General features: G+C 39.8%; 2 protein-coding genes across 3 annotated transcripts; one reads left to right on the top strand and one right to left on the bottom strand.

Annotated features, from left to right (window-relative positions):
• Positions 1-283: 283 nt before the first annotated feature.
• emc3 (ER membrane protein complex subunit 3) lies at positions 284-4,857 on the bottom strand. The gene is made up of 9 exons (XM_023290312.3): positions 4,620-4,857; positions 4,050-4,221; positions 3,901-3,958; positions 3,689-3,782; positions 2,409-2,513; positions 2,181-2,262; positions 1,972-2,051; positions 1,696-1,778; positions 284-1,611 (listed from the first exon to the last, which is right to left on the bottom strand). Exons 2-9 carry the CDS (start codon positions 4,202-4,204, stop codon positions 1,483-1,485), a joined length of 786 nt encoding a protein of 261 aa, XP_023146080.1. The 5' UTR covers positions 4,205-4,221; positions 4,620-4,857; the 3' UTR covers positions 284-1,482.
• Positions 4,858-7,243: 2,386 nt separating this feature from the next.
• LOC111581894 (RNA-binding protein 5-like) lies at positions 7,244-17,716 on the top strand. Of its 2 annotated transcripts, none has more exons than XM_023290287.3 (25): positions 7,244-7,380; positions 7,944-7,994; positions 8,081-8,249; positions 8,375-8,518; positions 9,134-9,203; positions 9,584-9,657; positions 10,471-10,554; positions 10,655-10,715; positions 10,844-10,909; positions 10,997-11,157; positions 11,255-11,352; positions 11,633-11,720; positions 12,921-12,986; positions 13,081-13,147; positions 13,237-13,340; positions 13,449-13,578; positions 13,806-13,897; positions 14,008-14,184; positions 14,269-14,418; positions 14,727-14,798; positions 14,880-15,059; positions 15,249-15,323; positions 15,412-15,512; positions 15,641-15,770; positions 15,962-17,716. In XM_023290287.3, exons 2-25 carry the CDS (start codon positions 7,978-7,980, stop codon positions 16,085-16,087), a joined length of 2,502 nt encoding a protein of 833 aa, XP_023146055.2. In that variant the 5' UTR covers positions 7,244-7,380; positions 7,944-7,977; the 3' UTR covers positions 16,088-17,716. The 2 variants fall into 2 exon arrangements, with proteins under 2 accessions (XP_023146055.2, XP_023146048.2); XM_023290280.3 differs by having other exon boundaries at positions 7,257-7,343.
• The last annotated feature ends 1,035 nt before the right edge of the window (positions 17,717-18,751 follow it).

Genomic DNA, 18,751 nt, shown 5'->3' with positions numbered 1-18,751 from the left:
CACTACCATACTACAGGGCCAACTGCGTTTATGAGCAGTAGTGTCCAGGGGCCTGCTCCAGAATACAAGTTTAACAAACTCTCAGCCCTGAACTCAGACTTACAGATTTAATAACTGCACAGCGGCTGATGGTCCAACTGATGTTCTCACTGTGAGTACGTCAGTGGATACTACGACTCACCGTGGCAACGAAAAATGAAGATGCACAGTGCAGGTAGAAATAATAGTGTGTGACAATGCACATTTATCCTTAAAAAAAACACAGCAGCAGTAGTGAAAGAGCCTGAGTAAAACTACAATTTATTTAGTGTTGTTGACTTTTCAAAAAAGCCTTAATTGACTTATCTGAATGTTTAGCATACATGTAAATATACAATATTTGATGTATCTACATATGATTATTCAGCTGTAACCTGACAGGGGCTAAACACAGGTGGCAACAACTGAAGATGAAAATACATTTCTTTACAGGCTTATATCCTTTGAAACATCTCTGTTTTGGCAATTTTACAGTTGGAAGAAGTGGCTTGATTAAACCTGCACCTCCATTTTTAATGGCCGTTACATTTTAAAAAATCTTGCTCAACAGCATTTAACAACTATATTGTAATTTACAGTAAATTCAAACAGTGACTGAAATCAGGTACAACAAGTTAAGACTGGAAGCCTATATTCAAAAATGTAATTTTAAGCTACATTTGTTCTAAAATCTCAGTTCTTAAACCTCGCTACCTTCATCCTCACTCAGTTAAATGCAGCAAATGTTTTACTCCAGGAGAATTATTAGATTGACAAATTAGTAATAAATGCTAAATAAAACACTTCAATTTTGCAAATTGATTGCCTGTGAGCTGACTGGAATATTAGTCAAATTACTTCTTTGTATGTTCATTTTTTTAAAATGTGTTTTTCTACACAGCAACAAATAAAAACAAACTTTTAGTCAAACAGACTTTATACTGTACAAAATGCAAGGGAGTTACATTACAAAATAAATTGTCTACATAACTGATTAACACAATATTTCAATCACAAACATATCCTCTTGCTGAAAACTGACCATACTTGGGCCTGCTTCTGCCTTTAGACAGCTGACACAAAACAGCTGATCTATCTAGGATCTATTACAGAATAGCATTTTGATGGAATGCAGTTGCAAGCCAATAATAATGCATTTCAATGAGCAAAAAGTCACTTAATTTCTCCCAAATATAGCCTTGTCTCAAAGATGACACAAAAAAGCAATGCTTTCTAATATGCATGAGACAGCAGCAGAACCAGTGTATTTTAAATTATCTCAGATTATTTATGAACAGGAATGAAAATGTAAATACATGTGAAAAGACAATGACCACAAATTAGTTAATGTAAACTTTGCATAACATGAAGGGATTTGTTCCACTTGTGTGGGTTTACACAAAAACAAATCCCTGCAATTATCAAACTTTAAACTGAAGGCTCAGAATAGATGTGATTAGGCCATCAGAAGATACCACTTGGGAGCTCCTTGCTAAACATGCCATCAAAGTCCAGCTCCCTGCTCATCAGATCCTCCTCTACACTCTCCAGCGCCCACTGATGGTCAGTCAGCTCCAGTGCTTCCCACTCCGCCTAAAATCAAAGACAAACGCCACATGAAAAACAACTACCCAAGCTCACATTCAGTAGTTCTTCTGCTGACGCCACAGTACATACTTTGAAAGCTTTGTTCGTGTCTGCAGGCATGGCCATAGCAGCACCACTCATCTGCTCCTGCATGATCCTTGACTGATCTGCGCCTACAGGGAAGAAATCACACAGAAAACACCATCAATATCTGGGTATAAAAAATAATAAGCTCTTCAATCCCAGATTTCACAGATTTCAGAAAGTATCATGATTCCCCAGTATCCTGAATTTTTATGTTGTCATTAAACTTTACCAACTGGCACAATAAAACACTTAGATTACCTTTCACTTATCTAAACTTACCATTATCTTGGCCAAGAATTAAGGAGTACATGCTTCGAAGTCCAAACACATTTAGGAAATACCATGACGCTGAGCTCACCCTAGATAATAAATGCACACAAAAAACACAGAGCAAATCACAGGAAGGTCATGCACTAGCTTAAGCATTTGAGATTATTACATAATGACTGAAACAGTATATGACTAGAGATCTCGTTTTATTGGTTTACCAGGAAGCATCCAGTGACAGCAGCTCTATTCCTTGTTGCAACATGGGCTTAAAGCGCAGCGTGAGAGGGAAGGGAACCTTAGCTGTGTGAAATAGAGCACAAAAAAACTCAGTGTGTAACGTCCATGTAATATCACTGACATCGTTTTAAAGTGAAACTGAATGTTGTTTCGATGCATGCTGCATCATTCAATGCAAGCTACAACATCAGTGACCCAGTTATCATTACTTGTTACAAATCCTGAAAAGGTCCAGTTGATCCAGCCACCGATGAGGATCATGGGAAGCACATTGGTCACATTTCCCTTCATCATGTCTGTCAGCATGCTGGGATCTGTGAAGACATGCAATGAGCAGCACAATACCTCAGTAATTAATATTTGGAGCACAGTGAGTTTGCGGCACTATGAAAACATTACTGAGTCACATTAACAGTCGTACATAAAGCATCAACCTAGACACATATATTGTAAACACTACAAGAAACTTTTGCTTTAGTCCTGATGTAGAGAAAATGGCTGTAAAGTTGAAGTAACCGGTCAACTGTATCTACATTATATGTCCTGATATACATCCGCTTCTACTGCAGACTGCATGGGCAGTTTGTCTTCAGTAGGTGCTTCACCAGAGGTGGTCTCAAGCTATGCAAGTCCAAGTAAGTAACCTTCACATTTAGCAAACTCCACCTCATGTACAAGCACCACTCACTTGTCCATCCTGCAGAATCTAAGTCAAGAGTGCAACTAATGAGTGTTAACAGCTGGCATTGTGTCCTCTTGTTTCATCGGTACAACTAACAATCATTTACACTGCTGATTAATCTATTATTTTCTCAATTAACTGATCAGTTGTTCTGTGTATAAAATGACAGAAAATCATGGAAAGTGTTGTTTGTCCAAGATGATTGTCCAAGATGATGTCCTTAAACATCTTGTTTTGTTCATAACCCAACAATATTCTGTATATTGTCACAGAGGAGTAAAAGAAACCATCAAAAAACAAATCTAAAAAAGCTTAAAACAGAAAATGGTGACTTTTCTGTTCAGTAGTTACTCAAAAATATAATAGTAGACACCTGATTGATAGATCATTGCAGCTCTACATGTGCCTGGGTTTTATTCTGTTGTGTAGTCTGAGCTACACTGTGGTTGCTTATTCATACTGATAAGACTTAACATTATAACATCTCTTAGCTGTTCTTAACCTATCTTTGTTGTAATATATTAATTATGATGCAGAAAACAATAATTGCCAGTGCTTAAAACATGATATACAAGAATAAGCAACTCTAAATGAGTACAGTGAAATTCCATTCCTTTTGATTTGAAGTGGGTCAAAGGGTAGAACTTCAGCCTACTGACAGTAGACCTAACTTGGGTTTTTACATGTAAATCATTTCAATAAAATTGACATTTCTATTATAAAATAAATGTTCTTCTCTAATTTGTGTGGATTATAGAATTAATGATTGCATCAGAGGGCACCTTGTACTTTACGTAAAAGATTTACCTGTCATTGGAGAGGGTGGAACAACCTTCCGTTTGGTCTTCTTAAAAAATCCATCCTCTTGATTATTAAAGTAGAACTTCCTCATCAAAAAGGACTGAAACACAGAGAGATGTTTAGTAACACTGCCTTCCGGTGTAGTCATGGAAAGAGCAATGGTTCAGCTTTGTGTATTTTGTCGATTTAAGTATATTATAGGAAACTAAAATGCCTACCTGTTTGGGAATGTATTTTCCATTTTCTCTGAGAATTCTGCTCCGAATAAGAACCTGGCTGGATATGAACATGGGGCAACACATACTTCATTAAATCAACTGCAAATGTTTGGTAAATGTGATTCACTTTGCAACTAGATAATCCTTACCTGTCAGAAACTTGTTCCAAGGTCAGCTTCTTGTCGCTTTGAAGAAGAATGGACACATAATGCCGTATGACCCCGACTAGGAAGGTGATGAAGACGATGGGCAACACCACCCACAGTCTGATATTGGAGTCCAGCAGAAGCTCCGGCTCAGCCATTCTGCCTGCTGGCTTCCCTACACAGCCGCAAACACAGACAGCAAGGTTAGCACTTGAAAAATGCTTTCTGTAGATAAAAAGAAACTTTCTGTTCGAAGTTAATACCGCAGTAGTGTTAACTGTTGTGAGACCTGCTTGTTATAACAGGTAAGTAAAATTGTAGGAAGCTGTATGTCAAGCTAGCATAGACGGTGCAGAGGGATGGGCTGACAGCCGATGTAGCTAGCTAGCAAGCGTCATTTATGCTAACGGTGGATATTAAGCTAACTAACTCCCGTTGAACAAAACATCATCTAAACTCGACTTCACAATGTGGAAGCTATCTGATAAACGCACCATCAGTTATGCATATAAGTTCAACGGTGGGTAATAAAAGCCGACGCTAGTGCTGCGCTAACGTTAGCCAGCTGGCTACCTTGTTCCTGATGTCCGGGTCACAGTAGGAGCGAGTAGCGAGCCCAGTTAGCGCAGCGACCAGCAGCTGCAGTGTTTCCTCCCGCTGCCAGAGCCGCGACTCCTCCGCCGTGTGAGGTAGTTTCAATAAAGGTAGCAATCTCTAACAGCCCGCATACACCGCCACGGTCATCGCGCTGTGGGCTGAAGGGATGAGAGCAGATTTCTGCTTCTGCAGCTCATCCGCATCTCACTCACCGGGACTGTAGCGCCACCCCGCGGTGATGGAGGAGGTGCCCGCAGCAGCGGGTGGTGTTCTCGGCCAGTGCTGTCCTGAGAGCACGGTGTTAGACTCTGTGCTCCACGGCACTTGTGTTTGGCATGAAGTCCTTTTTTTAATCAGTAAAAGTCAAGGAAAGTCAAGAAATCGTTCAAAAAAGAAAGGGAAAACATGAGCCCCATGTTTTGAGGTCGGATAAACTACAATGAATAGACAGAGAATTAATGACACATTTAGTTTATTCTGTCCTACTCTTTAAATTGTATTATTCCGCCAAGGAAAGCTGTGGAGTTACGTTTGTCCTCCCGTCTGTGCGCAACATTACTCAAAAACAGAATAACTGACTTGGGTGAAATTTTCAGGGAATGTCAGAAATGACACAAGGACCACCTGTTTAGATTATGGCAGTGATGCGGCTTATTGCCTGGATGCACAGATTTGTTAAAGATTTCTGTATCATTGCGAGATAGCTGCATGGCGTCACTGTAACTATGACAACAAGTGGACGCTACTTCAGCTGCTGATGATCACATGACTGCAATCCTACTAAAAATCCACTACTGGGGACTTTTATCAGGACTTATCTTTTGGAAATCATACAATGACTGAGTAGCTTCGTGCTTTACTATTTTGTGTTCTTAATTTGGAAAAGCTTAATAGTGTCCTGAATGTTTATCTCAGTGTAAATCCTGCTATTTCTACAAGTACTTTTGTATATTGTGGTTTATTTAAAATTTTTTGTACTACTTTCCTTAAATGTTTGAGCTGTCTTTGACTATAGTATCAAGTATCTTAAAGTATTGTCTTGTAATTTCATATTATATACTGTGCACATTCATGCTTACTGTAAAAATTGTATTACTTTTTATTGCTTATAATCTCTTGGAGTTGCTACACTTTCTATGTACTGACTTGTAGCATTTGCTTTTTTTTATCTTTCTTTCACAAATTTCTGCTTGTCATTGTTTACTGTTGTACACTAAAATATTATGTTATATTCCTTATATGTCAAAAATTATTTGCTGATAAAATAGATTCTGATTCTGATACATATCCCAAAAACATTTTTTACAATTATTATATTATTCTATATACCTTATTGATCTGGCAATGGGAAATTCTGTTAGGGTATATCCCAGCTTGTTAGTAAGCTGGGGTCAGAGCACAGGGTCAGTCATACTAAGCCGCCTCTGAAGCAAATACGGTTAAGGGCCTTGCTCAAGGGATTATTAACAGTGAGAATTAAGGTTAATAAATGGTTTAATGCAAGTCTGGAATAGAGTAGATCTGCAAGATAGATGGCATATGGAGATATGCCATCTATTTTTAATTTATATTATATATCTATATATCTATACGCCGCTTAATCTTCATTAGGGTCACAGGGGGGCTAGACTCTATCCCAGCTGACACCTGGACAGGTCGCCAGTCTATACAAATGCAAACATGTCGCATTCTATTTCATTTCACAACTGTATTATAACTTAAAATAAAATTAATATAGTACCTGAAATGCAGTTGAAACAGCTTTAGAATATTACGTCATAAATCTTTGTCATTTCAGTCCCACTATGGCCATAAAACTGAATTTTTAGTCAAACAAAACATACAGAAAAGCTGGTCTGCTAATGAATACTAAATATGTTTTTGACATAAAATGATTTTGACCCAGATTTCTCTGTATAGTGAAGGAGAGAATCTGCAGAAAAATACACACAAAGATATCAAAATTGGAGCCTGATAAGAAAATCTGAACTTGTAGGTGTTACATACAGTGTTATAGGTGGAAATTTTGTTGTAATTATTTTTACAATACTAAAACTGTACTAAAGACATTAAAATAATAAAACAACACGTGGTATAATTCAGTAAGCAAAAATGTGTAAAACAAACCAAATAATGTCTCATATTTTAGGTTCCTGAAAGTGTCTAATGTTTGATTTCATTGTGTCTGCATGTGTGGCTCCCACCGTGATGTGCAGAGGAGGATTATTTAAGATTCAAGACACACTTACCTCGACATGGCCACCACAGCATTCTTCCATTCCAGCTGGTTCATGCTTGGGACCATCATCGAGCAGGTGTTTTCCTTCAGAAGTTCTACTTCCCCTGGCATCCCACCCCAGTTTACCCATCTTACAATAACAAATGTATATATTGTCCCACAATTATATATGGATTTTGCAAATAAAGTCGGATCAGAAAGAAGGTATGATGTGGTCAAGTGAGGATAAATTACGTTATATTACATTCTTGCGTGATTATTTGTTTGCTCACTGTGTTGAGTATTTAGTCGTTTTCCATATTGAGCCTCCACTGGTTGTAGGTGATCATATATGATCAGTAGGTGGCGGTAATGCGCACTAACCCTGTTTACTAACGGTGCTTTCAAAAAGAAGAAAAACCGCTGCTCACAGGTCATCTGAAGAACTGAATTAACGTCTACAAAGCTTCTGTTATTAGCAGGTCGTCATTGTGTTTAGCAAGCCGTGTTGTTAAAGGGGTATGTAGCATTGATGAATGCGGGTTTGCGTTAGTTTTTTCGGCTAATTTCTGCTAATTTAGTCGACGTAACGCTAGCTTATTCCTGGCTAGCCTAGCTAACCGTTGCTAACTGTTGGCCAAGGATCGCTGGTTTAGGCAGGGCTGTCGATGAAAAACAACCATTAGCAACATCTGAACATTGTAGAGCAGCTATTTCTAGCTAAAGTTAATATCCATCTTAACTGTATTACGTTTTCTGTCCTTCGTTTAAATAAGGCCTGACTTATCTTTCGCTTACATCCATCTTTAACCTCAACGTCCCGTATGTTATGCATTAACACCCTGGCTTCGTTACTTCTTGTATTCTGTCTTTAGTTTTTCATTATTTTAGAATGCCTTTGTTCAGATCTGTCTCTTTACTGTGGCTAATGTGTTGCTATATTTTAATTATATGTCTTGCTTTTAAAATGCTATGTTTGCTACATAAAGTGAAAATAAAGTATTCTCAGATTTTGAGGTTGTGTTATTCTGACTGATGCCATTTTTAACAGTGATTCCTGGCTTTTAAAAATATTTCCACAGAATTTCTTCTCAGTCGTGTGTCCTACACTAAACCATGGGAACTGATAAAAGGTAAGCCATACTTAATATTTGTAATGTATTAGCACGTGTCCAGTGTTTTCATACATTTATGTCAGTGGCACCTTTTTCTTTCTCAGGCCTAGTCGAGGAGAACGTAGTGGACGATATGGTTCTGATGGGAGGAGAGATGATCCAGAATGGTACGACAGACGAAGCAGAGATATGGATAGAGATTATGATCGACGCTGGGTTGAAGATAGACACAGAGAACGCTTTGATGAACGCAGAGATCGAGACAGTCCAGAGGTAAATGAACAGGAATTCCTTTGCAAACTCGTGTTATTTTGTACATCTCTGGTAGTAGAACACTGACTATCTTGATTCTATTCTGATCATTACAGCTTCATTATAACATGTTTTGTCTGCAACAGAGGGGTCGAAAACGACGCAACAGTGACAGATCAGATGATGAATATGACGGTGATTATCCAGAGCAGGACTACAAAGCGGAGCATGAGGAAGAGAGCAAGACTATTATGCTAAGGGGTCTCTCTCCCCATGTCACAGAGGATGATGTAAGTTCATGCTTGTCATCTAGCAATGTCTTCATTTTTCATGAGCAACAGAAAATCTCTTGCAAGAAGTTTGGCAGGATTACAGTCAGAAACTGAGAGGCTGTCAATTCTTTGGACCAAGTTTAAATCGGTCAGCTTACCAGGAATAGGTATAAAGCTTTCTTGTTGAAAGCAGCCAGCCCTCAACAATCACTGCATATTATACCACATTTAAAAGACAAAAACTTAAAGGCGTCCCCTGTACTAATATATTTTATTTGCAAACTTACATTGCCAAAATACTTAATCTGGCACGACAATTTATCCACCATCAAGCAGCTGATTGTGGAAGGTGATGGCTGCCTTCTGCATTCAGTTTGGCTTTACCATAAATTTGAGGGTCTATACTGGCAATTTGTGGAGTGAGGAAATTGAATTTGTTAGTGAAATTCACCTAAACTGCTCTTTTGTGACTCAGGGAGAAAGAGACAGGTGATAGTTTGTGACCAACCAATATAAAAATGGCTTAAGCACTAACTTGTTGTAATGTATGCAGGTCATTTAAATGTCTCGCTATAATAAAGAACAGTAATTGTATTCAGATGAGTCTGAGCTTCATCTGCCTCCATCTTCCAGATTCGCACAGCACTCGAGCAGCTACAAGGACCCCAGCCTGTGGACATACGTTTGATGAAGACAAGGACAGGTGGGTGTGTGCTGTTCAGAGGAGTGTCTCTCATTCACTTTCTTGCTCTGTCTTACAACCCACTTTACCTCCTTTATTGCTATCCCTGAATAAAAAAGACATATTAAACAGTCAAAGGATCCTTTCTGTTGCGTACAAAGTCTGGTCTGGTGATACAGTCAGGTAAGAAGGTAATTGTATGTACTGCATCTTTGGTATTTTTGTACAGACTTGAAAAGCTATGATAAACAAATTCTACCATCAACCCCTTGACCTTGTAAGAACTCCCCTCACCTCCGTTTTACGTTAATCGGACTGTACAAACCCATTGTAAGTTTGAATGTTATATCAAAGCATTCTAACTAACACGCCTCCCGTCTATATTTGAATGCTGTCTCTAGGTATAAGCCGAGGTTTCGCCTTCGTGGAGTTTTATCACTTGCAAGATTCTACCCGATGGATGGAGACCAATCAGGTTGCCTCAACAATCACCAAGTTTAGAATTATTCTTGGAGATTAGAGCCCAAATTGACTAACACCGTAATAATGATGCCAGTTTACAGAGCTGAATTTGTTTGTGTGTAGTCAGAGAATCTTGGTCATTCAAATCTGTAATATCAGAGGTCATAGTTTTGATTCACAGTTGATTAATTTTATTGTAGCATAGAGCAGAATTATTTTTTTCTGTCAAAATAAGTTTGTCAGCAGCTTATTTAAATTAAGTTGTAGATTGCAACACCACTGTCTAAGGCTCTGGCATTTCAAAATGCAATGAAACCTTTTGTGTGTTCTGTAGCAAACATTAACCAAAACACTCTGCAAAAAGTATTCAGCTAAATAAGCCTTTTGCCTCTACTTATGAAGATTACACTTTCTGTTTACAGAGTGGCCCAAGTGCTCTTGTTTAGTCTGTCTGCCCCATGGTTTCATAGCACATTCTGCTCCAGCTCAGTCACTTGGATAGTTTCTCATCTCCATTTAACATCCGAAGACTGGAGTGAGACATGGACGAGCTGGCAGCACTCCGGTCCCAAACACCTAGAAGCATTTTTTTGAGACCTCATTCCCTCATACTGAGAACTGCAGCTCTCTCTCTGAACTTCTCTTTCTGTCTCTGTTCCCTTTTACTCCCTGAGAAACTCCACCTAAGCAGCGAGAGTAAACATAGCCACTCTTTCCCGTTCCAGCTGCTCTCGCTCACTGGGTGGGGTAGTGGCAGGACCTCATCTGCCCTATTTGTTTTAAACATATGGGATTTTGATATAACTGATTGCCTTTGACTTCACAGAACAAGTTGGTGGTCCAGGGGAAAACCATTACAGTGCACTACAGCAACAGGAGACAGAAGTTTGAAAATTGGCTTTGCAATGCTGTGAGTGTTATTTCTGAGTACACTGCAATCCCAGTGTATTTCTCTTTTTGTCTTTCCTTTTTTTATGTCTTAAAAATAACACAATTGCTTGTTATTGCAGTGCGGTCTGTACAATTTTCGGAAGAGGCTGAAATGCTTCAGGTGTGGAGCAGCAAAAGTTGGTGAGTTATACACTGAAGTATAAGTTTTCTTCATCTCTGCCAGACATTTTCAGCGTTGTCTTGCACAATATCAATGGCTTGTACCATCTTGTAAACTATATGCCTCTGTTTGTCATTGCTGACTGTAGGAGAATCCTCTGGAGTTAATGGTGTAAACGTCGAGTCTCAACAGCCAGGAGAATACAGCGGAGACAGTGAGTGTGTTTGTTGACACATTTAGAAATATTACTTCTCTACAATACATGTTCTGCTCTTACTGATCACTACCTTTTTGTTCACAGCAATAATTTTGAGGAACATTGCCCCCCTGTCAACTGTTGATGGAATTTTGAACATATTGGCACCATATGCCAACCTGTCTGCCAGTAACATCCGCCTCATTAAAGACAAACAAAAAGGACAGAATAGAGGCTTTGCCTTTGTGCAGCTCTCATCTCCTTTGGTATGTTACCGTACTGCAGGGTATTCATAATGTATGTTGGTAAGTTTTTATTGAGGATGTGCACACATATGACAGTGTACTTTCCATCTTTGTATAGGAGGCTTCTCAGCTGCTGACCATTCTCCAGAGCCTTCAGCCACCCCTCAAACTGGATGGAAAAACAATTGGTGTGGATTATGCCAAGAGTGCTAGGAAGTGAGTAATCTCACACACAGATGCTGCTTGATTCAACTTTCTGAGAATAGCACACACAAACTATTTTGGATGGACACAGTGTGATGTGCTATACATACTTTTTGTGTCCCAAGAATGAAATACAATCACTTAATTTATACCTCATTATTGATTCATAGTTATGGCCTGCTGCAGGCAGCTTAATTGGCCCTTCACAGAATTTGGCACAAACGTAGAAATAATTTTGATACTGCATGGTTTCAACATTAAGGGTTAGCAAATAATTGTCTGTCCTTTCCAGAGACTCAGTGCAGCCTGATGGGACCAGGGCCAGTGCTCTCTCTGTTGCCAGCACAGCCATTGCTGCTGCTCAGTGGTCGTCCAGTCAGGTATCAGGTTTTCACTTGGGTTCATGTGTATTTCTGTGTAATTTAAATTCTTTGTCCTTAAAATACCATGAAGCCCACAAGTACATGGTCTGACATCAAATTTCAGGGAAAGAGCACTTGTGATTGGAGGCACTTGAAGATTATGTCTATACCAATGTCATATATGGCAATCATTGAAAAGGCAATTTTGGGGAGTGTGTAGGAGGATTTAGCATTTATCTGATGTCTTTTCAGAGACACTTACTGTGAAGATGAGAATGGAACACATATGCTGTATTATTTGACTGAAATGACTAAATTTTTTGATAAGATTGTTTTTTTTTTCTGGAGTTGCTTTGGACAAAATGTATGTCTGCAGATTTCGAATAAATGCACTTTCAAAAAGTAGGAAATTGGAATTGAAACAGGGATAAAACTAGGGATCATGCAGTCGGTAAAACTGAACCATCTTTGCTGTTTTGCTGAAAATGTGGAAGACACAGGGACATGTGAGACTTGTTATGCAGAAAATTAGCACAATATGGAACCTTTAAATGAGAATATTTTCTATACCTATGCTATACCAAATTACCCCTGTAATTTTGAATATTTGGTATTTTTTAGAGGCTTCCTGCTCTTTGTTTTAATTTACTAGACAGTATACTAGAGTATCAGTGTCTCTTGTCAACAATTGATGTATCTAACTGTATAACATGAGTATCCCCTGGGAGTCCTCCTCATCTCCTGTCAAATTATAATCCAGTATTTCCTGTCTGGCTTGGCAGCCCTTAAAAAAAGGTCAATTTTTTTTGTTGGTATCTGTGATTCATTTACTCTGGCATTCTTCCATTTCATGCTAGATAAGACGCCTACAATTGGTTTGTTTGCTAGTTTGTCAACAGATTTATATTGAGACCAGAAGGACCTGAATAAACAGTGACTGCAAAGCTACTAGCAGCTGCTGAGTTACTTCTCAATTGGAGTATCAATATTAGAAGCCTGTTCACTTTTCCAAGGAGTCATTTCATTCATTGTCTTACAAACATAATTATTAAGTGGAGCATAACATGCTTTAGGTTTAATATGTCATGAAATCACAGAAGAGGTTAACTGACTTTAAGCATTTCTTTGTATTTGTACTGATTCAGTTGCAAATGCCACGTTTTATTTGATTACTGTGTTGTTACTGACTTTGTTCTATATTTGTTTTTATTTTTGAAGTTACAACAAGGGTCAGGTGCCACATCTGATTTCGTTGCTCTTCCAGAGGGCTACGCACAAGCACAGGTCAGTCCACATCCCACTTTATCACGACAGTGATTTTAACAAGAAAGACCCATGACTGATGTCCTGTCAATCATTTCCTCTGATTTGGGGACAGAATTATCAAGTATGGCCACAGCAGCCTGAAGGATCGGCTCCTGTCCTTGGAGATGGATTACTTGGAGGTAATAAGAGGTGTCAATCATGAACAGATATTTTGGGTCCTGTTTTGTACAGACACTGAGATTGTTAACTTTATCATTGCTGTCTGCAGCTGCTCCAGGAGTGAAGACTTTGATCCCTACAGCCACAGGTGTGGTGATATCCCAGGCAGCTCAGGTGTACCAAACTGTCATTATCAGCCAGCCTGCCATACAGGTAAATAGCATCTGTGCACTGCAAACTTCTACTGGTGGATATTTTATCACTCTGGTATTGTACAGTAAATGCAACAGTTTGTCATGATTTTTTTCCCCTCCCTTTCAGACACATCAACTAGTGAGGCCAGTTGTTGCAGCACAGCAGGCTGCTAGTGTTCCCACCACATCACCGATAACACCGGCCTCTTCCACGGCCGCAACAACAGTCTCTGCTGCCCCGACTGCTAGCACAACAGGTGAGATTTAGAATTAGTCCTCCGTGGGGCAACCCAACAGCAGAGCGGTTAGTGTGGATACCGCATCGACCCACAGGCCCTTAACAGTGAATGCCTGGTCTGATTCCCAGCTGGGAAACATTTGCTGCATGTGTTTTTCTATGGAAACTATAAAATAAGTAATCTAAAAAAAAGAGTTTTGTTAACCTGTTCTTTGATTTACATATGCCTTCTTTTTATATTTACAGCTGTCCCTGACACCTCCACGTATCAGTATGATGAGTCTTCAGGTTACTATTATGATCCACAGACTGGCCTGTATTATGATCCCAGCAGCCAAGTATGTACAGTGTGCTTTTACTGAAACAACATCAAATACCGCTGCTTTTGTGTTCTTATTTCATTCAATACTGATTGTTTCTATTTTTCTTTTCTGCTTGTCATCACTAGTACTACTATAACTCTGAGACACAGCAGTACCTCTACTGGGACAGTGAGAAGCAGACATATGTTCCTGCACCGACTGAATCAGACACGAGCACAGAACAAGCTGCAGCTAGTTCCTCAACCACCAGCAAAGAGCCCAAAGACAAAAAAGAGAAGCCCAAAAATAAATCTGCACAGCAGGTAAATGCTACTTCAAGAAATTTGTTTTGTCAGTGGCTCTTACATTGTCTCTGAAATCATTTTTGTTTTCATATTAAACTGCAGATTGCAAAGGACATGGAGCGCTGGGCAAAAAGCTTAAATAAGCAAAAAGAAAGTTTTAAGAGCAGTTTCCAAGGCTTGGGAGCTTCCAAGGAAGAGGACAGGAAAGAGTCTGCAGCTGCAGATGCAGGTTTCTCACTTTTCGAGAGGAAGGTAATGTAATAGTCACTATTAATCCTCAGTATGATTTGGTTTGAAATGATGTAATGGTAAACAGGAAACTATGAGTGCACACTGAATTGCTGCTAACTGGGAAGCCCCACTAACTCACATTTGGATTTTTTGGCAAATTATATTATAATCCCTAATTTGATCTATTTGTTTGTTTGTCAGGCGCATAAATCAACATTGCTTCCATCTTTACAAACCTCTGAAATTGCTTTTTATTAATAGTGAATGTGAGATGACGGACTGGCTGTTGTGTTATGAAACTCTAAACTTAATTTGTTGCCTTTCAACAGATTGGAAGTTTTGAGATGTCGTCCCTCTTGGCTGAACAGTTCAAGCTGACAGAGCAGGAGATTCCAGCAAAGGTTTGTTGTCTCTGCCATTATTTGCCTGTTGTATTGTTATTAGTTAAAAGAACATAACACTGCGACCTTTTTATATTGCAGAGTGATTTTTTTGCTGCCTACAATGGGGATAGTGACCCAGAGGAGGGTGGCTCAGATAGAGCAGTAGAGGACGAGGGAAAAATAACAGACTGGAACAAGATGGTTTGTCTGCTGTGCCGCCGTCAGTTCCCCACCAAAGAGGCTCTGTTGCGTCACCAGCAGCTCTCTGACCTCCACAAGGTGAGGATGGGAAACAGCAGGCGTTTAATGTGCAAGTAGCTATGAATATTCTGGGCACTGCCATCTGTTCAGTGCATAAAAAAAAAATATACATTACAGAGAAACTGAGGTTACATATATTTATGTGAACATAATGTTGATTTAATTTTCTTTTGATTGGGCTATTAAAAGTTCTTTTAACTGTTTTAGCAAAATTTGGAAATTCAGAGAAGATCGAGGCTCTCAGAAGCCGAGCTGGAAGAGCTGGAGAGGAAAGAAACTGAGGTATTTGACTCAAGAATGGAAACCTTTATTTTCCATCTTTTTTGTTTTTATGGAGAACATATCGAATAACTTGTGATCATTTTAACAGCTGAAGTACAGAGACAGAGCTGCAGAAAGAAGGGAGAAGTACGGTGTTCCTGAACCTCCTGTACCTAAGAAGAAATTCTATCAAGCACCAGCCCCGACAGTGTAAGTGCTTTTCATTAAATCTCACTCCAAGCCACCTTTAAAATTTCAAAAATGGACCTTTTGTGATTCTAGTGAAGTCTGTTATGTTTTTAATTCTAACTCTCTACTGTCTCCTGTCATTCATTCAGAAACTATGAACAGCCCACCAAAGACGGCCTGACAAGTGATAATATTGGCAGCAAAATGTTGCAAGCGATGGGCTGGCAGGAGGGCAGAGGTCTGGGACGCCACCAACAGGGCATCACTGCTCCCATCTCGGTGAGTAGACAAACAACAAATCAGTGCACTTTCACAGTTTTTCTTCGGTGTAACACTCATTTCCTCACAAACAGATGGAATCTGTATGTCAGAGTGTTCTTTTGTACACGCAAAGCAATTAGCACAGTTACCTGAGGGGCACCTGCATCCAATCTGTCTCCTCTAATAACGATCTTTGCTTCTCCACACAGGCTTCATTAAGGACCAAGGGCACAGGCTTGGGTATTAAACAAAGCTCATATGAACTGTCAGCTTCTGACACCTACAAGGATGCTGTTCGTAAGGCCATGTTTGCACGCTTCACTGAGATAGAGTGAACTGGGGAGAAGAATGATCACTCTGAACTGTAAAAATGTAATTTTGTGGCTGAATGATCTTGCTGTGACAGAAAAGTAGATAGACCCCTTTGTACAAACTGTTTATGTATATAAAATATAGTTGGTTTTTTTTTTTTAAATTTACCTTGATATTTAGTCATCCAAAATACACTATATTGCCAAAAGTATTCGCTCAGCCATCCAAATAATCAGAATCAGGTGTTCCATCACTTCCATGGCCACAGGTGTATAAAATCAAGCACCTAGGCTGGTGACTGCTTTTACAAACATTTGTGAAAGAATGGGTCGCTCTCAGGAGCTCAGTGAATTCCAGCGTGGAACTGTGATAGGATGCCACCTGTGCAACAAATCCAGTCATGACATTTCCTCTCTCCTAAATATTCCACAGTCAACTGTCAGCTGTATTATAAGAAAGTGGAAGTGTGTGGGAACGACAGCAACTCAGCCACCAAGTGGTAGGCCACGTAAACTGACAGAGCGGGGTCAGCGGATGCTGAGGCACATAGTGCCAAGAGGTCGCCAACTTTCTGCAGAGTCAATCACTACAGACCTTCAAACTTCATGTGGCCTTCAGATTAGCTCAAGAACAGTGCTTCAGCAGAGAGCTTCATGGAATGGGTTTCCATGGTCAAGTAGCTGCATCCAAACCATACATCACCAAGTGCAATGCAAAGCGTTGGATGCAGTGATGTAAAGCAGGCCACCACTGGACTCTACAGCAGTGGAGACTCCTTCTCTGGAGTGACGAATCACGCTTCTCCATCTGGTAATCTGATGGACCAGTCTGGGTTTGGCGGTTGCCAGGAGAAGGATACTTGTCAGACTGCATTGTGCCAAGTGTAATATTTGGTGGAGGGGGGGGATTATGGTGTGGGGTTGTTTTTCAGGAGCTGGGCTTGGCCCCTTAGTTCCAGTGAAAAGAACTCTGAATGCTTCAGCATACCAAGACATTTTGGACAATTCCATGCTCCCAACTTTGTGGGAACAGTTTGGAGCTGGTCTCTTCCTCTTCCAACATGACTGTGCACCAGTGCACAAAGCAAGGTCCATAAAGACATGGATGACAGAGTCTGGTGTGGATGAACTTGACTGGCCTGCACAGAGTCCTGACCTCAACCCAATAGAACACCTTTGGGATGAATTAGAGCAGAGACTGAGAGCCAGGCCTTCTGGTCCAACATCACTGTGTGACCTCACAAATGCACTTCTGGAAGAATGGTCAAAAATTCCCATAAACACACTCCTAAACCTTGTGGACAGCCTTCCCAGAAGAGTTGAAGCTGTTATAGCTGCAAAGGGTGGACCGACGTCATATTGAACCCAATGGATTAGGAATGGGGTGTCACTTATGTTCATATGCGAGTCAAGGCAGGTGAGCGAATACTTTTGACAATGTAGTGTATGTTTTAAAGGCGATGAACATACACATTTTGTATAGTGTTGCTATATTAAGTTGCTGAGGACGTGTTACTGTGAGAATCAATGTGGTGATTAAACCTGTCATTCATGCTCACAGACACTTGTCTGCAAGATGTTTTTTTTTCAAGTGTAAATTCCTCTTACTCTGAATTATAACATAAAATAAAATAACTTATAAATGCAAAGTCACATGCTGATGTGACCGGTTAGTCATTCAGTCAGCCCTCTGCACCTTGTTATCGTTTCTCTTATGTGTTGTGAAGATCAGCCTCCACATTTTTATTCAGTAAGCACAATAAATTGCTAAGTGGTGTTAATGATCTCTGAGATCAAAATTTAAAGGGCAAATGGCTCTGAGATCTGAGGAGCAAGTTGTCATTCTCCCAAGTTACTTGACAGTGGCTGGTTATTCTTGTCAGATTCACCTCCACTGTGCTATGCTTTAACATTGCTATAAACACCTCTTCTGACCTAATCAGTTGGACGTTGACTTCAACAGTGAAACCTTCAGCTCTCGTCTGTTTATTCTCATGGTTTGGATGCAGGCTCAAAGTGGAGAGTTTATTTGCAAGGTCATTTTTTTTCTTGAAATCCCTCTCAGTGTGCTTTGGACTGAATGACTACAGTTTGGTTGAGCTGTATGTGCTCTAAATTCAATGCACAGCCATTATTTTATATAATAGTTTGATTCATGTAGTGACCTGATCTTCCTGACCCTGGAACTGGCTGCTCTTTGTGCTGGTTTCCTTCATCATATCTACAATCTTTACTACCTGACTCATGCTCGGGGTAAATATCTCATTTCAGTTTGTATAACTGGATTCTAAGTTGTATAGATCCTTGTTGCCTGGTGTACTGCAGTCACATTCAGGGATGTCACAAAAGAGCTGTCGTTAAGGTGGCACCTTAGAGGAAAATATGCAACAAATCAACACTGCTTCTGCTGAATATCCTTAACCACCACCACCAAACATCTGGTCTGTTATTTCTATCGGATTCTTTTTGGCTGCCTTCATATCATCTTTCCTGGAGGCATAATGTATGGAATATTTCTCCTGCTCTTGCTTTAGATGTTAGTGCTTTGAAGGTGCCTCAGATTCATGCAATGTTTGTTTGGTCTCATTCCATCTCTTGGCTATTTCATGGAGAAACAGAGAAATTTTAAAGGCAAGTCACAAACATTTATATGCTGCCTCTTGACCAGGTCATTATCGAAAATGAGGA

This window comes from Amphiprion ocellaris, chromosome 5 (genome assembly GCF_022539595.1).
Source record: "Amphiprion ocellaris isolate individual 3 ecotype Okinawa chromosome 5, ASM2253959v1, whole genome shotgun sequence".
NCBI classification, from domain to species: Eukaryota; Metazoa; Chordata; class Actinopteri; family Pomacentridae; genus Amphiprion; species Amphiprion ocellaris.
This window is presented reverse-complemented; position numbering and strand designations above follow the sequence as displayed.